General features: G+C 41.0%; 2 protein-coding genes and 1 pseudogene across 13 annotated transcripts in view; 2 read left to right on the top strand and 1 right to left on the bottom strand.

The window, feature by feature from the left end:
* TRIM9 (tripartite motif containing 9) overlaps positions 1–5417 on the top strand; it is a 108487-nt gene extending 103070 nt beyond the window's left edge. For 6 of the 10 annotated variants that reach the window (XM_077909269.1, XM_077909272.1, XM_077909275.1 and 3 more), the window contains 2 exons: positions 1149–1311; positions 3340–5417. In XM_077909269.1, the coding sequence (XP_077765395.1) occupies positions 1149–1311; positions 3340–3402 (226 nt within the window). In that variant the 3' untranslated portion in view covers positions 3403–5417. Of the gene's footprint in view, positions 1–1148 lie in introns of all 10 variants that reach the window. The other 4 variants (XM_077909267.1, XM_077909271.1, XM_077909266.1 and 1 more) reach the window with 1 other exon arrangement.
* Positions 868–19512, bottom strand: part of LOC144320574 (uncharacterized) — a 30574-nt gene continuing 11929 nt past the window's right edge. The window contains exons 3-5 of one of the 3 annotated variants that reach the window (XM_077909278.1): positions 3439–3500; positions 2979–3091; positions 868–2421 (exon numbers count right to left, since the gene is read on the bottom strand). In XM_077909278.1, coding sequence (XP_077765404.1) covers positions 2337–2421; positions 2979–3091; positions 3439–3500 — 260 coding nt within the window. In that variant the 3' untranslated portion in view covers positions 868–2336. Of the gene's footprint in view, positions 2738–2978; positions 3092–3438; positions 5880–19512 lie in introns of those variants that run through there. The other 2 variants (XM_077909279.1, XM_077909277.1) reach the window with 2 other exon arrangements.
* LOC144321296 (fibroblast growth factor receptor substrate 2 pseudogene) lies at positions 4511–13944 on the top strand (annotated as a pseudogene).

Below are 19512 nucleotides of genomic sequence, written 5' to 3'. Positions count from 1 at the left end.
TAAATAATATTATTTGGGAATGAGGAAGTAAATAACAACACAAGTGTCACACTGTGCAAAGAGACATGTTCTTAAACTTGAACACGTCTGCTTGCGTGCAAACTGTGCTGTCCTTGTTGAAGCTGTGAATTAGCAAGATGCAATTTATAAACTCGTCTTTTAACGACTGTGTGCAGTCTGCAGGCCAGGGGAAGAGAATAACACTTACCCTTCTGTGCTCAGCTGAGATAAAGATGAAGTTCAATATTACTAGACCTCAAAGAGGGATGGATAAGGCAAACCAGATCATCCATGTTCATGGTTTCTGCGAAACCATCAATCGAAGCATAAGACATAATTTGCTTTCAAATGACATTTCAGTGCAGGTTCTTTTAAAATCACTCCTCCATCTACTACAATACGATTGTTTCATTTTGCAGAGGAGAATCATCTTCAGTGTTGTCATTTTTTTAGAGAGCCTTCTCAATTTAAGCTCAACATGCCCAAAATTAACATCTTTCTGGAATAAGGTGTTTTTTTTTTTCTGTCAAATGGGTAGCATAAGGCTCCAAATCCAATTTTTCATGTATATGCTTCAGATTCAGCTTAAGTGCTTCTTTATTTTGACTTTCAAATTAAGTCACTTTGGAGTTGATGTTTAATTCACACCATTTGTGCAAAGTGTGCGACACAGCTGTAGACAGAGCTCTGATAGCCCAAAGCCTACTTTTTTTTTCTTGGACTTGAACGGTTTGTTTCCTACTGCTGCGGCTCAGCGGTAGAGACCCTCCCGCAAGGAGTTCACTCTCAGCAAGAGCAAAGCAGCACCGTTGAATCTATATTCTTCACAGGGGGTGATATCTCCCCCCAACAGAGTGAAAATTGGTGTGTGGGGGGTAAGCAAAAAATCATACTTTTTATTTACAGAGCACAGATAGACACACAACACATCAACAGATACCCAGAATATCTGTGGCATTAAAATTTCATGTGAGGGGGGTGACTAGGAGGAAAAAAAGTATCTAAAAAGACTCCTGGGATGTGGGGGATGATATTTTTAAACCGGCTGAGAAACACTGGTTAGTACAGAGGGATTTGTACATTGTGTACCGAAAAGGGAGCTTCTAGATTGATGACAAGTGAAACCCAGTCATTTTCTTTTCCCACAGAACAGAGGGAGGGATCGCCAAGGGGGCCACAATCGGGGTCCTCCTCGACTTAAATAGGAAAACCTTGACATTTTTTATCAACGACGAACAGCAGGGTCCCATAGCCTTCGAGAACGTGGAGGGCCTGTTCTTCCCGGCGGTCAGCCTGAACAGGAACGTGCAGGTAAGCACCGTGCCCCCGCGTGTTCCGGCCGCGCCCGCCCACTCCACTCCAAAGGCGGCCCGCGGGTGGTACATTAATCCCTGAGAGAGGGAAGCCGGCCCGGTAAGGCCCAGACCAAGACACGGAGGAAAGGAGAGGGCAAAGGGATCCCCGATGACAACCGAGATGATTCCAGATCAGCATCAGCCCCTTCGCTAAGCTCGGACAGTCTAATTAACAGCAAGTGGGAAGTTGGACCTCAATTCACGGTTTGCTATCGATCCGCCCTGAGGCCGAGTTTCATCCCTAGTAGGAAGGAAACTCCTGAACCAGCTGGCTCGAAAACAGATGAAAATGACTTATGCAAGCTCCATGAGCGAGCGCTCGAGAGGTGAAGGCATGAGACTGACGTGTTAGCATCATTATCAGAAAATCCTGAGCATCTTCTCCGCACTCTTCCTCCGTTCTCTTAGGTGCCGCGGGGATAGAAAGCAGCCCCCGCCTGCGGGCCACTTACTTACGATTTCCTACAAATGACAAACGAACAGGTTCTTCTCATGCATTCATTCAACAAGTAACTGCTGGGTGCCTTTCATACGTAAGGCACGGTTATTATAATTATTATACGTATTGTTGTTAATCAGTGAAAACAAAACATAAAAATCGTGCCCTTGTTACAGATAGAATCAATAATAAGCACAATGGTGGTGTTAATGACATAATTAGAAGACAATATGTGCAAAGGAGACAAGGCCAAGGGCAGGGCGAGGAGGGTTGAGAATGCTGGGGTGGGGAAGGCAGCTGCAGGCTCAGTGGGGCTGCTCAGGGTGGGTGGCCTTACTCCAGTCACAGGTGAGCTGTGTGGAGCGTTCCAGGCAGGGGAGACAACCAGCATAAAGTTTCTAAGGCATAAGGAGCCTCCTGGGAGCAAAAAGGGGCCAAGAGGCCAGGATGGGGGTACAGATCAGAGTCGTGGGGTGCCTGGCAGGCACTGCTAAGCCAAGCTTCCCCTGCCCTTCTCAGCCAGAGCTCTCATTATCAGCTGTTCACCTCATCCGGCAGACAGCTAGGCCGTGGGAATCAAAAGCCTGCAGGTGATTTTTGCTCTGTTCAGAACCACAGTCTTGGGAGCTATCAAAACAAAACAAAACAAAAATGTTGTTTATCAGTGTGTGCAGTAAAAGTGATTGCAACCCAGTGACCTCTGCCCTTCTCTCTTCCTGCAACTAGATGGGGTTTTCTGGGAGGCTGAAATCTAATCTCTCAGAGTTCAGCCTCTACATTGGAAGAAAGGAAACCATAAATTGCCCTAGACGTGAGTCTTAGAAAAACCTCCTTCAAAGTCTTCCACATTTTTCAGCTGGTTCCCCTTCCAAAGAATCTTGTACTCGGTGCTCTTCAATGTTTTCCAGGATGTCCTGAGTATCTTTAGAGAAAGATCCTTGGGCTGGGGAGACAGGGACAAGAAGGGGAAGAATGACAGTAACGATAGTCCCGCAGGAGACAGTTCCAGCCTCGTCCTCACAGCTGTCCACCGAGGAGGTGCCAGGCCACATAGGAGCAAGGGGAACAGTACAAGTACCCATGTTTCTTAAGCCTGGCAACCACCTATTCTTCCCCCCAACGGAAGGCTCATCCTAATTGGAGTAACTAGTGGACAAGTGATGAGAGAAGGGTTATCCGCTCACCGGTTCTCTACCCATGGATTTGGCAGTGTCACTGCGCCCGGGCCAACAGGCTTTGCTACCTGCAGATCACTGCCCGTGTCTTCAGTCACAAGGAACGCAGCCTTCCCAGGACCCTTAAAAGAGGCAGGTGGATGAGAACCATATTAACAAGTGTCTCCAGGATTTGGGAACCCACCACCGGTGGCCAGGCTCTTAGCACAGGCTGAATTCTACTGGAATTCTCTTTAACGTCTACTAGAATAGACGTTAAAGAACATGAACAGGCCCCCTGTTGAATTAGGGACACATCCACTGTGGCCTGGGGAGGGGCGTGCAGGGAGGGTTCCCGCGTGCCTCCAGGACTCACAGTCTCGTCCCCCAGGTCACGCTTCACACTGGGCTCCCGGTCCCTGACTTCTACTCCAGCAGAGCGTCAATAGCCTAAGGATGGGCTGTGGAGGCGCCAGCTGCCCGTTCTTACCTCCGCCCGAGAGCGACGCAGGAGCTCAGCCAGCATTCGGTGGGATGCGGGGTGCCGGAGAGCTGGAAGCAGAGGGCGAGGAGGAGAGGAAAGCTGGTCCCACGTCTTCATGCCCCTCAGCTCTGCTCTGCCCCTTCCTTTCCAACCTCTCTCCTGCTCTGATGCCTGCGTTCACTTCCGAGTCCGGCAACTCTCACCAAGAAAGGACCCAGACGGCCCACCGTGGCACTTGGTTTCCACTCCCAGATTTTGCTTTTATTTTACATAGTTTTTTTTTTTTTTTTTTGTAGGTGAGTTATATTTTGTTTCTTTTCTGATCACGTTATTGGTGACTTACTGAACTGTTACTGCCAAGAAAATATTCTCCCGATAACCTTTTTCTTAAGCTCTCTGACAAAGAGGTTGTAGAGAGAGGTGGGGAAGAATCAGGTGAATCTGGAGCTTGCAGTTTACCTCCTAGAAGTTTCTTGCTGTTACCTCTCGTGCAGTGCTAGCCCTGCATAGCTAATCTTTGAGAGGTGGGCAGAGTGAATGCAGCATTGAGAAGTTTTACTATCCTGTGAAGCACAAAAATATCAGCCACATGGCTACACAAAGGTTCACAGCAGGTAGGATCATTAGGATAGCTGGGTCATTGGGACAGGCCAACCCTGGTCATTGAATCAAACTAGAAAGTCTCTAGACATAGGCAGACCAGGGGATTTATGATTTGGTTCATTTATTTATCTAAGTTTTTAACTGAGAACCTACTAAGGACCAGGCACTGTTCTAAACATTGGAGACACAGTGGTGAACACAGGTGTGGTTACCGCCCTTCTGGAGCTTATATTCTCATAGGAGAGCAAACCAAAAATAATACAATTACAAATTGTTATAGGTACTAGAAAAGGAAATAAACATGGGGCATAGAGGCTCATTGGCAAGATCTCTCAGATCTCCAAGGAAGATGCTGAAAATCTACCCATTCTGGCCATGGCACCAGAAACATACCAACTCAATGCCTTTTCAGCTACACCATTTTAATTATGGTACCTGCTGCCATTCATCACAGAGCCCTCCTTTGGCAGAAATGATGTCGGCATTCTTATTTGTTAATGCTGCAATGACACAAAGCCTTAACGATAAATGTGAAAAAAAAAGTAGCGACCAGAGAGAGAACCCATTTTCAGTAATGGGGGATCTTAATTTGCAGTCCACGGCATCCCCATTCTCAGGATAAACACACTTGTCTCCATGTATATCTGTGCCTGTTACAAATGACAAACCCATCCACTCTGCTGCCATTCACAACCTAACTTTCTGGAGTAGTTCAAATCATGTTTGGAAGAAAATGAAATTGTATGTCATTGCTATGACCAATAGCAGAACAATAACTCTTATTACTTCTCTATAGAGATAGACTTACATAGGTACCTTCAGATTCTTTAGTTTGACATGAAGCTTTAGAAAATGTAGAGCATGGAAAGAGGTTCTGATAACATTGTCTACATATCTGCCAGTGAGCCAAGAAATTCCACGTGAACAAACAAGAATAACAGAAAAAAAGAGAAGAGGTAGGTTGGGAAAGCTAACCAACTAAAGTTTTGGCAAGAAGTAATATATGTAAATAGCTAATTATTTCCTTTTGTGCTTTATTTAGATCATTTCTATCAGTTACAGTGTTTTTCTAGTTTAAGTGTACCTAATTTATTGAATGGGTGCTATCCTGTTTATGTCCATCTGCTTTCTTGGCTACAGAAAAACTCCGTTGCAGGACAACACTAGTTTGATATTTGATTTACTCTCCGATGAGACTCGATGGCTGGGCCGCTGTAGACTCATAGCTACTCTTGTTCTTTATTAAATTCATCCTGCTAAGTAGATTTCTAGTGACTTGTAACACATAGTTTACACAGAATTGCCATTGTAGATGCATACAGCTACTGTACTAGAAAAAATGGGTATTTCCAGTGTGCCAATAAAAGATTTTTATGAGAGAATATCCTGTGTCTCTTGAGAATTTCTTAGCTTTCGTCTATTGGGGATGACAATTCACCTTTGTCAGAGCAATAGGTCTTCAGTCAAGTGTAATTGGAAATTCCTCCAGAGTTCTTGAAAGCACTTGGTCTTCACCTGATTTCCTTGGGAACCCTAATACTGCCGCCTGGTGGTACCTACATACCTCCTGAACCTTAACTTCGTGTGAAACATCTATAGTTTGGATGCTGTATGGGTCTACCTCCAAATCTCAGAAACTTACTTTCACAAACCTACTCCTGAAAAAGGCCATAAACTTGTACTACAAAGTATAGGGTCACTGACTTTTTCAAATCTGGTTCCTTCAACATTACTTGAATGACTGAACATTAAGATTGTTTTTAAATAATCACAACAGGGACGCCTGGGTGGCTCAGTTGGTTAAGTGTCTGCCTTCTGCTCAGGTCATGATCCCAGGGTCCTGCGATAGAATCCCACATTGGGCTCCCTGTTCAGTGGGGAGCCTGCTTCTCCCTCTGCCCCTCCCCCCTGCTTGTGCATACTCTTTCTCTCAGATAAATGAATAAAATATTTGATAAATAAATAATCACAACTGTACTGATTTCCTTTACACTGTCATTATGCTTTTTAAAAAAAGATTTATTTATTTATTGGAGAAAAAGAGTGCAAGCGGGGGCGGGGGGGGGGCAGAGGGGGAGGGAGAGAAAACCCCAAGCAGACTCCCCACTGAGCACAGAGCCCAACTTGGGGCTCCATCTCACAACCCCAAGATCATGACCTGAGCTGAAACCAAGAGTTCGATGCTCAACTAACTGACTGAGCCACCCAGGCACCCCTATCATCACCCTTATAAAATGAGCTGGGTTTTTTCGTGGGTTTGTTTGTTTTTTTAAGGAAAAAATATCTCCTACAAGCACCTAATCCACCGTATGACATCAGAACGCCACACTAGGGAACTGGCAGCTGCGCCTGCTCTGTGTTCACCAGGTTTCCACATCCCTGTTTCCTCACCCACTACCCTTCCTCTTCTATGGGTCCCTTCACTGTGGTGGTTTTCTTCCCTCCTATTCTCTAAGAGAACATGTTAGCAGGTTTCTACTCTTCTCATGGCAGTGAGGTTAATGGAACTTCTGATTCCTGGCATTGCCTCATAGGAACAAAGAAGTGATTTGCAAGATATCATCCTATTTTCGGGAAGTGAAATCCTTTTTTTCTGCCTCTAATGTGCACATTAATCTTTTGCTTATCTATTCAGCTCACTGATAAGAAAGGAGGACTTTCTGTTGAATCAGGATTTTGATCATGAATCAAAGCAACTATAGTAATTAAAGAAGTTCTCAGATCACACTACTTTGTAATCTATACTAAAGACACCTGCATATATCTTCAAATATATGTGCCAGCTACTTCCACTGGCGTTTAGGGAAGCCTGAGTCTGACATAATACATCACAGGTAACTGAGACTTCCTAAATCGTGTCTTTATCCAAAGAACCAGTGTTTGGGATACACACAGAAACTGAGGTATTGGAAAAGACTGCACGGTGAAGGCCCCTAATTAAATGCACAGAAAGATCAGTGGAGTTTTCAGATGTATTATCTGTACCACTCTGCCACAACTGTGCTAAGAAAAGCTTCAGGTAAGAACTAGATAGCACAGAACTAGTAGTGATAGTTGCATGACCCTGTAATTGTTAAATCACTGAATTACACACTTTGAAAAGCTGAGGGGCCATGTTTGACAAGACCAGGATCTCCCTATAGCCTCCCTCCAACTACACCCCAGTCTGTTCCTATTTCCCCCAGGCTGTCCTCTGAGATAAAGCCCAAGGCAGAAGAAAGGGTTTCAGGGACCTAGGAGCAGATCTCCTGACCCTACTTTTTCCTTCCCATATTCCCTTGGTTGGTGAAAGGGCTTTGATTTGCTTCCTCTTCCTATATGGTGAAGACGGCCTCTCCATTTTATTCTGAACCTTTCTGACATGGACTTTAACTTGTCCCTTTCCTGAAAGGCCGGGGTGGTGGAGAGAGTAGAAAACCTGACTCCCATTAAGGAAGCAATGACAAATAGCTCTTACACACCCCCAGTGGTTATGAATCTTGCTCATATGTTTCTTCCTTCTCACACCAGGTAAAAATAAATGTTCACCATGAAATCTAGTAGAGTTGATATTTTGGTTGGTTGTTCTTGCCCTTTCTCCACCAATATATTTGTCTAAAATTCTCTAATAATGAATATAATAAATTACTATTCCACTAATAAGGATGGCCGAATATTCTATTTTAATTATGTGTTAACAAGTTACAAACCATCTTTTGATATATAGCCACCATTTGTAATGTGTAAAATAAAGCATACAGCTAAAGAAACCATCTTGATGAGAGAAACTTCATGAAGGTATAAACCAGTGGACTGACCACCCTGGCTAAAATTCTCTGGTAAGGATTGTGTGTTCAATCATGCATTTCTTTGAGTTCTGCACAAAGAAAGGAGCACAACATGAGATCACACATAAATAAGTGCTTTGTGCAATAGAGAGGAAAGACAGGTTAAATGTGAGTATTATTTATTAAATAACCTCTATACTCTGCGTTATCAGACAACCCTGAGAGGAGAAAAGTGTAGTGACAGAGCAGCATCTGGCAGTCACTGTCTAATTTCTGGTCCTGGCCCCATGTTGTGCCAGCTGTTGCTCAGGAGCATAGAATGAAAGCTCACCCACATTTTCCACAGTCTAAAGTAGAGGTAACAATAGAATGGTTTTGAGGGTTAGATCAAATAATATGTGTAAAACACTCTGGACAGTACTTGGCCCATGATAAGTGCTTTGAAGTGTTAGGGATTATTCGTTTGTGTGCAGACTCTTCATAATGCCACCATCCCATCCCCTCCCTTTTTTATTACTAACATCTCAACTGAGTGTCAATAATGATTCATATTCCTGGGACAACTATCTATGGAACTTGACAAAATGTTAAATTCTTTTGTTAAATGTATAGAAGACTGTAGGCAAGGACATTCTGAGCAAAAGCAGTCACTTAATTCGTATGACACATTAAAATCTATTTTCAAAGCCACAGTAATCAAAATGGCATACTATTACTAAAATCAACTACAACTCAAAAATAGAGATTTTAATAGATATTGAGCAGAGAATCATGAGGAGGAAATGAAAATTATTCAGCAATGTTGAAAAATATTTGAAAATTGGCTAGCTATTTGGAAAGCAAAATTATATTCTTAATCATACCTACATTCCAGATATTAAGGTGTTAAACAAAATATTTAGACCTTTAATAAACCAGAAGAGATTACAAATATTCATCTGATCTTTCTCAAGGAGGTTTAAATCACTGTAAATTACTTTATACAATAGGCTTATCAATTTTCTAAAACTCCTCTCCAAATTATACTTTAGATTTTGGTTCCTCTTTTGTTATCCCTGCCTATATATCATGCCCATCTGTTTTCTTCTTTAATTAGCAGGGCCCATCTTTATCCTGTCTAAACCTACTTCTAGTACTATAGATTTATCAGCTGCATTGATTTATTATGTCATTATTTAACAAACTACTTTTAAGGAAAGATTAAGGTATTAAATATTAACTACTCTGCATTCTGGTTTTGGCCTGTATTTTCAACCTAGGAATTAATAAGTGTATAATGAGAAAGTTGTCTGAGGTAAATGAGGATCCTAATGCTTCCTTCCTTAATGAGGATTTCCACATAGGATCTGTGAAAAGAACACTCCACTCAATATATTTTCCTATTGCCCTGGTGGACAATGTGGATGTCAGATGTGAAGAAATAAGTCTCCAGTCTTATTGATTGGCAGGCTGAAAATGATGAGCAGGTGAAGGTTAATTGCAGTTTCTCATGAATTTGGTTTCTTTGTTGGCAATGCGATAGGCTATACAAACATGCAGACTTTAATATTTAGATATAGTGATGGGCTTGCTCAGACCTGATAGACCAGCAGGAAAAAAAAAAATCACAAGTATCTATCAGAAAAAAATCAGTCAATCTTAGAAACTTGTGAGGATCAGCCAAAACTCTATGCCACTATTAACTTTCAAGTTTTCAAGATTTCAACTAAGACCAAGTATTGAAATGTAGTGCAGTTACCACCTGCAATACTCAGACTGCGTGTAAGCTGCTTGTCTATCATCCAATCCTTCCTCGATTTTAAGAGAATCTGAGATCTGTTCTCCATGCCTTGGGACTGGGTAGAGAGAAGATCCCACTGGATCAGACAATGCACTCAAGGCCAGTCCTGGAGCATTTGGGATGCCAAATCAGGGGCTCAAAGGGGACAACAGGTGCAGGCTCATTGACAAGGAGCTTCAGATGCATTCCGCACATGATTTTTACTCTTTAGAGGTCTCAGCTGTCAGGCTTCATCTTTAAGCCCCTTGTCAGGTTTCTGGCAGTAACTAGAGGAAACATCATCACTGGGATACATTCCTAGTAGGAACTACCAAAGGTGCTATTAAGGGCAACAAAGGAATGTCCGTTTTTCTACAAAAATGGGTCTGACCCAATATATTTTTCATGGTCTGAAGCTTCCTGGGGCTAGGCTAATAATAACAAAACAATATCATATTTTCTTCTTTTTCAGATGCAAAGATTTTTTTTTTCACACGTTAACATCTCTGCAATTAAGACACATCTCACATGTGTCAAAAGAATCTCACCAGCCACTGGTACGGCAGTGCTTCTCAACCTCCACTGCACATTGAAATCATCTAAAGAATTTTAGAAACAGTGATACCGGGCTACTACATTAATTGGCTTGGCATTCAGCCTGAGAATGTGGGATTTTTTCAAGTTGCCCAGATGATTCTGGTGTGCAGTCAGGCATGAGAAGGCAGAGGTAGAGAGAGAATGTGTGGATGGCATATACACACAGTTTGCACTGTCTATATGTCTGGGAAATTAATAAGATATAGGGGCGGGTCAGTTCTTTGGCCTGTTGCTTCTGGGAAGTTATCTGCACTGGTAGGTGGTAAATTTATTTATTTTTACTATTTTTAAATTTTAATTCCAGTATAACCAACATGTAGTGTTATATTAGTTTCAGGTGTACAGGTAGCTGGTAAACTTAAATTCACATGACAATTATCAGTTAAGAGGTCTTTCAAGGGGGATCCCTGGGTGGCTCAGCGGTTCAGCACCTGCCTTTGGCCCAGGGCGTGACCCTGGAGTCCTGGGATCGAGTCCCGCATCAGGCTCCGGGCATGGAGCCTGCTTCTCCCTCTGCCTGTGTCTCTGCCTCTCTCTCTCTCTCTCTATCATGAATAAATAAATAACATTTTTTAAAAAAGAGGTGTTTTAAAAGATTCTACTATAATGCAAAATATAGAAAAAAATAGAAAACATAGAAAAAAATTTAGTGTATGCACAAAATTAATAACCATACACTGGATTCTGTGATTGAAAGCAGTAAAAATTGCCAAAATTCTGAGAAAAGATTACAAGATTTTCAATTGTTGGGACCAATTGATGTATCAAAAACTATCATGTCCAAATCTGTCAAAAGCGTCCAGCTATTTCCCAGAAAAGCTCTTTACTTAGAGTTACTTATAATTCAATTCGCAGCAACAATACAATGTAGCCAAAAGGGAAATGCAAACAAACTAACAAACTACCACATAACCCACAAAATTCTTTGACGCGTTTAAATTATTCTGCTGCATCACAAAGATGCTAACAAGGTCCAGATCATCAGCAGAGGTTACCATTATATTACATGGAATAGCCCATGGCCACACTTGATAGGCATTTTTGATGCCAGGTATGATTGCATTCTGAAAAAGGAAACAGCATGTATTTGTAGAGATAAAGTATGATGTTGCAAATAGTTTTTGTAGATTTGTTTTCATTTATTTTAAATTTTTAAAGATTCTATTTATTTATTCATGAGAGACACAGAGAGAGGGGCAGAGACACAGGCAGAGGGAGAGTCGGGCTCCATGTAGGGAGCCCGACATGGGACTTGATCCCAGGTCCCCAGGATCACGCCCCAGGCTGAGAGCAGCGCTAAACCACTGAGCCACTGGGGTTGCCCGATTTGTTTTCATTTAATGTTGTATTTGATTTTGGTTTTCTCCAGAAGGGCTAATATGAAGCCAGTGGCACATTTTACAATCTCTGACAAAAGCTTCTTACAATTGAGAAATACTCTAATAATATTGGTAGCCGTCTATTTAACCTCATTGTTTTCCGTACAGTGTACCAAAGACTTGCTTAATCTTCATCCTACTTACACATTTTTGTTATTAGCATTTTAGAAATGGGAAAATTGATACACAAAGAGGTTAAGTAACTTACCTAAGGTCACACAGCAAGCGTTAAAGCCAAGATTGAAATCCAGACAGCCTAATTCCAAAGCCTATGTATGCTCTTCATTAACCACTTAGTCATAGGACACAAGATTGCTCTACCCAAGGTGTACTACATACAACACACTCACTCATTCAATACATTTTTAATGAGCACCTATTAAGTGCCACATGCTATGAAATGCTAGCGATACCAGTAAACAAAGTAGACAAGGTCTCTAGCTTCTTAGACATGATATTCTAACCAGGAAATGCAAATAATAAGTAAGTAAATAAAACAAGAGATAATTTTAAATACTAGTATCAGAAATTGAACAGGCTAATGAGATGGAAAGCTTTGGAGTGTCGGCATTTGCCTCTCCGAGCAGGTGGCATTTGAGCAACAGAGCCATGGGCAATGGCAGAGGGCTCAAGGTGGGAACGAGTTCCGTGTGTCCAAGGAGCTAGAGAGCAATGCAGTGCAGCTGGCCTGTGGTGAGAGGGGGCGCAGCACCAGGTGAGCTCGGGAGGTGAGCAGGGCTAGATCACCGAGGCTCTCGCAGGCCACGTACACCAGAGAGGAGTCTGGTTACAAAAAAATGGAACTTGACTCTGGCTGACCTCAAGGCACAGATAGAAGGTACTAGAATGGTAGCTCAGAAAGATGGGAACCAGAGCAGAAAGTGATGAGCAGTTGGCCTTCTCTGGGCCCCATAGAGGCTGCTCAAGTGCTCCTGCTCTTTCCCATCTTGTTCTCTCTGCTCAGGATTTGATTTCCAAAAAGAGTATGATTTTGCTTGGGTCCTGTGTCTGACTCTTGGCTGAAGGACAGCAGAACACCATGACTCAGAATCCAAGCCACCACGTTCGATCTGAGCGCCGTTTCCAGAAAAGTGGGGGTGGGTGCTGGCAGCAAAATGAGCAAAGGAAAGTGACAGTTATATCTATGCAGTGATTTGAGTGAATGAATGCTGTTTAAATCTGTGCCTTTAATTACTGGGATATGTTCTTTTTTTACAAAAGCAAATATTTTAGAAATAGCAGGAAGCCAACTGATTTAGCTCAAAAAACAACAGAACTTCCACAGCTCAGTTGAAACTGAGGCCAGAGCCGATTTTACCTAATACATCTTTTCCAAGAAATGAACACAAGATATCACTGCCTCTAAGTTACTCAGAACTGAACTGGGAATTTTTTTTTCTCATAGCATAAAAATCCACATAGCTGATAAAAAAAAAAAAACTTTTTTGAAATTTGGGGAGCAAGTACATACCTATATCAACACTACAGGAGTTTCAAGAAGAGCAGAAAAACCATACAAATGTGCATGTCCCATTGGAGGTGAGGATTTCTAATGCTGAAAGAAGCACAACCAAGTAGTACTGAGGACAGAGACCCTCAGATTCTTCTTGGATCCAAAGGAGTCAAATTTGTCTTAGGACCAACCCCTGTTCAAACGTAGTTAATGTAAAACGGGAAACTAGAACAACTTGAAAGAGACCAAGTCAGCGGAAGTGGTGCCAATAGCACAGAATGGGACACTGAATATGATAATGATGAGTGAAGAATTGCACCCTCTATTAACAAACTGATGTATGAAAATATCAATGGGCTATCTATCCCTAGTGCCTCGGGGGTCAGGAGAGGTCATTTAACATCTGGCATTACCTCAGTTACCCAGAATATCAATACCTCAGCTCAGAGAAGAACTGTGTTATTAAACTATGAAAATTTACCATCTTTGCCTCCTATCTAGGAAGCCCCCAAGCTAAGTAGGGATGAAGATGACAACTTTGGACCATAGATCCCATCTCTAAAGGGCCACCATACTAATCTAGATCCAGCTCATAACTGCAAATACAGAGAATGTAAGAGTGCCAGCAAGTGCTTACAAAATAGAATATTCAAGACATCGGGACTGTATGCTGACAGTCTTTAACTTTGATATCAGATGCCCAAGTTTAGAACACAGGCAGCTCAATTACATACAGGTTGACTTGGAAGGTGGCAGTGACTCTGACAACTGTCAGACTCCAAAAACGCCTACCGTTGCCCTTCCACAGACCCCTACCAGGCACACACAGTTGCATGCTGTGATAGACATCAAGAGGAGAGAGCTGCTGCTCTATCAGATTTGCAGAAAGTACTGCCACGAGATGCCGGTGCATCTAGGAAGAACAGACATAACAGTACTGATCTGTCCATGTGAGCCTGGAAAGCAGTACATTGTTTGCACCTTTGTGAAGTTTTGAAAAATGAAGCTGCAAGTGCTCCATTGTCATTTTTAAACACTAACTCCTTTTATTGACTGATAAGATTTTTTTTCTATTTCATGTGCTTCTTTAATTGAAGGGAATTAATGTAGAGCAGATACTCATTAAAGCACACTAACTTCAGTATATACTACTCAGTACCATACAGCAGCATTCTCATTTTCACATGCCTATTTAAAATGAGAGTTGAGGGCACCTAAGTGGCTCAGTCAGTTAAGCGTCTTACTCTTGATATTGGCTCAAATCATGATCTCAGGGTCGTGAAATCAAGCTCTGTGTTAGGCTCTGCGCTAAGGATGGAGCCTGCCCAGGATTCTCTCCCTCTCTTTCTCTCTGCCCCTCCCCCTGCGCACGCGCTCTCTCTCTCTCTCTTTCAAAAATTAAAATAAAATGAAGTCAGTGACATGCTGGTTGATTTTTATCAATATTCTGGACTTAGCACATAGCATTCATGTCTAAGTCATGGTTAGACATTTTATAAAACCTCTTGATAATGTGCATTGCTAACATAACTCTAGGCTTTGAAAGTAATATTTGTAGATTCACTATTCATGGTAAGTGGCCTTCAGCATGTAACATGAGCATTCCTTTATTTCATTAATTGTAGGCCTTTTGACTTGAGCCAAAACATATGTAAAGGAAATAGAAGTACCACACCTCCTTATATACCAGTCAGCTCCTTTACCTTCTGCATTACTAGAAAGAGTCCGATATGAATATGGTTTGGTCTTTGTGTGTTGAAAGGCATGAAGGGACAAGATTTCCTGTTTACTCATTTCATGATACCTTTTGAAGGACATGCTCAGATATCTTACTCAGAATTACATCACACTCAAGAATCAGTCTCAGATCACTTTACCCAAAAACATTTGGAAACTGAACCATAAACTCTCGAAAGTTCCTCTCCTGTAGATTATTAACAATAATATTTTCTGGAGGCATTTGTGCCATCAGGTAACCATTTGCCTTCAGTTTTCTCCTTTGGTGTTGGGATGTCTCATTTTGCTGCTTAACGTCTTAAAATGTTTGAGTTTGTAACATCATAAAAGCCATATACAAAAGACCCACAGCTAATATCTTCAATAGGGAAAAACTGAGGGCTTTTCCTCTATGGTCAGGAACAAGTTAGTGATGTCAACTCTCACCATTACTCTTTAACATGGTACTGGAAGTCTTAGCCTCAGCAATCAGACAACAACAACAACAAAATAAAAGGCATCCAATTCAGCAAGGAAGAAGTCAAACTTTCACTATTTGCAGATAACATGATACTCTATTTAGAAAACCCAAAAGATTCCACAAAAAAAAATTGCTGGAACTAATACATGAATTCAACAAAGTAATAAGAAATAATGTACAGAAATCTGTTGTATTTCCATGCACCAATAATGAAAGAACAGAAAAAGGAATCTATTCCATTTACAATTGCACCAAAACCCATAAGATACCTGGAAATAAACCTAACCAAAGAGATAAAAGATCTGTACTCTGAAAACTATAGAACACTTATGAAAGAAATTGAAGAGGACCCCCCAAAATGGAAAATCATTCTATGCTCATGGATTGGAAGAACAAACATTATGAAAATGTCTATAGTACCCAAAGCAATCTACACATTTAATGGAATCCCTATCAAAGCACCACTAGCTTTTTTCACAAAGCTAGAACAAACAATTCTAAAATTTGTGTTTTTTTAAGATTTTATTTATTTATTCACAAGAGACATACACACAGAGAGAGGCAGAGACATAGGCAGAGGAAAGAGAAGCAGGTTCCATTCAGGGAACCCAATATGGGCCTCGATCTTGGGATTCCAGCATCAAACCCTGAGCTGAAGGCAGATGCTCAACCGCTGAGTCACCCAGGTGTCCCAACAATCCTAAAATTTGTAGAGAACCACAGAAGACCCTGAATAAACAAAGCAATCCTGAAAAAGCAAAGCTGAAGGCATTGCAATTCTGGACTTCAAAGTGTATTACAAAACTGTGGTCGGGAAAAAAAAAAAAAAAAACTGTGGTCGGGACGCCTGGGTGGCTTAGCAATTGAGCATCTGCCTTTGGCTCAGGCCCTGATCCCAGGGTCCGGGGATCGAGTCCCGCATGGGGCTCCCTGTGAGGAGTCTGCTTCTCCTTCTGTCTATGTCTCTGCCTCTCTGTGTCTCTCATGAATAAATAAATAAAATATTTTTTTATAAACTGTGGTCATCAAGACAGTATGGTACTGGCACAAAAACAGACATATAGATCAATGGAACAGAACAGAAAACCCAGAAATGACTACAACTATATGGTCAACTAATCTTCAACAAAGCAAGAAAGACTATCCAATGGAAAAAAGACAGTCTCTTCAAAAAATGGTATTGGGAAAACTGGACAGCCCGATGCCGAAGAATGAAACTGGACCATTTTCTTACACCATACAAAAAAATAAATTAAAATGGATGAAAGACCTAAATATGAGACAGGAGTCCATCAAAATCCTAGAGGAGAACACAGGCACTAACTCTTTGACCTTGGCTGGAGCAACTTCATGCTAGACACGTCACAGGATGCAAGGAAACAAGGCAAAGGTGTATTGGGACTTCATCAAGATAAAAAGTTCCTGCACAGCAAAGGAAACAGTCAACAAAAATAAAAGGCAGGGTACAGAATGGGAGAAGATATTAGTAAAAGACATATCTGATAAAGCTTTAGTATCCACAATCTATAAAGAACTTATCAAACTCAACACCCAAAAAACAAATAATCCAAAAAGATTGGATCCAAAAATCCAACAAAGAAATAGGCAGAAGACATGAATAAACATTTTTCCAAAGAAGACGTCCAGATGGCTGACAGACACATGAAAAGATACTCAACATCACTCATCATCAGGGAAATACAAGTCAAAACCATGATGAGATACCACCTCATGACTCTCAGAATGGCTAAAATTAACACAGGAAACAACAGATGTTGGTGAGGATGCAGAGAAAGGGAACACTCTTACATGTTGGTGAGAATGCAAAGTGGTGCAGCCACTCTGAAAAATAGTATGGAGGTTCCTCAGAAAGTTAAAAATGGAACTACCTTAATATTCTGCAATTGTAGTACTGAGTATTTACCGAAAGGATACAAAAATACAGATTCCAAGGGGTACATACACCACGATATTTATAGCAACATTATCAACAATAGCCAAACTATGGAAAGAGCCCAAATTTCTATCGACTGATGAATGGATTAAGATGTGGCATGTACAAACGATAAAATATTAGTCATCAAAAAAGAATGAAATCTTGCCATTCACAATGACATGAATGCAGCTATAGTACATTATGCTAAGCAAAATAAGTCAGTGAGAGAAAGACTAATTCTATATGATTTCATTCATGTGTGGAATTTAAGAAACAGAACAGATGAACATATGGGAAGGGGAAAAAAGAGAAGGAAGCAAACCATCAGAGCTTCTTTTTCAAAGATTAATTAATTTATTATTTGAGAGAGAGAGCGCATGCACAGGGGGCAAGAGGCAGAGGAAGAGGGAGGGAGAGAATCTCAAGCAGACTCCCTGCTGGGCACGGAGCCCAACAATGGGCTCATTCTCACAACCTCAAGAACATGAGCTGGGCCAAAATCAAAAGTTGGATGCTTAAGCAACTGAGCCACCCACCTGCCCCAAGACTTAGTTGTAGAGAACAAACTGAGGCATCCTGGAGGGGAGGTTGGTGAGGGATGGACTAAATGGGTGCTGGATAGGGAAGGCACTTGTTGTCATGAGCACTGGGTGTTGTATGTAAGTGACGAATCACTAACTTCCACTTCGGAAACCAGTATTACACTGTATGTTAAGGAACTAGAATTTAAATAAAATTATTTAAAAATAAAAATAAGTGATGCCTGGGTGGCTCAGTGGTTGAGAGTCTGCCTTTGGCTCAGGGCATGATCCTGGGGTCTGGGATCGAGTCCCACATCGGGCTTCCTGCATGGAGCCTGCTTCTCCCTCTGCCTGTGTCTCTGCCTCTCTCTGTGTTCTCTCATGAATAAACAAATAAAATTTTAAAAATAAATAAATAAATAAAAATAAAAATAAAATGTTTGAGTTTGTATATACTTTTGAGATTGGATTATGTAATCATTGTTGTTTACTTTGCATTTTTGTCAAATTGTGGTTTTGAAGGCTCATTTGGAACCCACATGGTTGTCCTCGTCCCATATTTATTTATATGCTGTTTACTTTTTAAGTTGATAAAAACATTCACTTAATTTGAAAAAAAAAAAACATTTTAAATCATTCTTTGGATCTTGCTGGTCTGAAAATCTGTCTCAACATGGATTCTTGAGTGAGTCATAAAAACCAGGTTTCCCACCCACATCAACCACTTCATTAGATATAACCTTAAACAAGGTAATTAACCTCAATAAACCTTAATTTGTTATAAACTGGAGATAATAGTACCTACATGATATAATAGTTATAAGGATTAAGTGAAAAACTAAGTGACATGCCTAATATAGTATCTCATCGGGATTCCTCTTGGTTAAGCTCTTGCAGATCCTGGCAATGCAGAATGGTCAGTATGTAATTAAATACACCTGGCTATTATACTTACAATGTGGATGAGGAAGGGGAAAAGGTTTGCAAAGTATTTTAGCCTTGAATAACTTTACAAGATTTTCATTCCTTTAGTATTGTTCACACCGATGTTTCTTAGGGTAAGTAATTGTTAATAGCAATTGTTACTGTGCTCACAATGTACCAAGCACTATTCTAAACACTTCCCATTATTAACTCAACCTATATAACAGCCCTATGAGGTTGGCATTACTGTTGTCCTCCATTTTAAAGATGAGGAAATTAAAGCAAATAAAGTTTGTGTAAGTTACCCAAAGTCACACAGCTGGTACGTGATAGAGCTGTGTGATTGGAAACCCCACATGTCAGTTCTGGGGCTTTCACTCCTAACCATTCTGCTCTACTTTCCAAATAGGAAAGAAGCACTAATCCACATATACTCTCAGTGGGATGCCCAGCTTCCTCCCTTACATGCAAAGTTGTTTCACTTGGGGTATGGAATAACAAATTACAACTCCAATTTTAAAATTACATGTGTTTTGTGGATCCTCAAAAATAGATTTAAAGAGTTTTCAAGTTTTAAGTCTTGTTAGAAAAATACTTTATGTGAATTAATTCTTGGAGGACAGGGACCTGTCTTTTTTAGCATTATTCCAATAGGAAACAACCATTTCCTATATGCTTCCTTAGACACATGAACAAATGAGCCACCACTACCTATGTACACTCCTTTAACACTTGATATTGGCCAAGTTTCTCAGCTCCATCTGTTCATGCGAGTAGCACACATGGCATGAAGATGTTATCAACTGGAATCAGATAGTGATATGGGATTAGAGGGACATAAGTCTTCTTTTCCTGGAATGGATTAAGATGGTTTATCTCCAAGTATTTGACTATTTTAGATACCTCTTTTAAGTGGAATCATGTAGTGTTCTCTCTTCTGAAAC

Source organism: Canis aureus, chromosome 9 (genome assembly GCF_053574225.1).
Source record: "Canis aureus isolate CA01 chromosome 9, VMU_Caureus_v.1.0, whole genome shotgun sequence".
In the NCBI taxonomy this organism is placed as follows: domain Eukaryota; kingdom Metazoa; phylum Chordata; class Mammalia; order Carnivora; family Canidae; genus Canis; species Canis aureus.
Note: the sequence above shows the minus strand (reverse complement) of the source record. Positions and strands in the feature narration are given on the sequence as shown.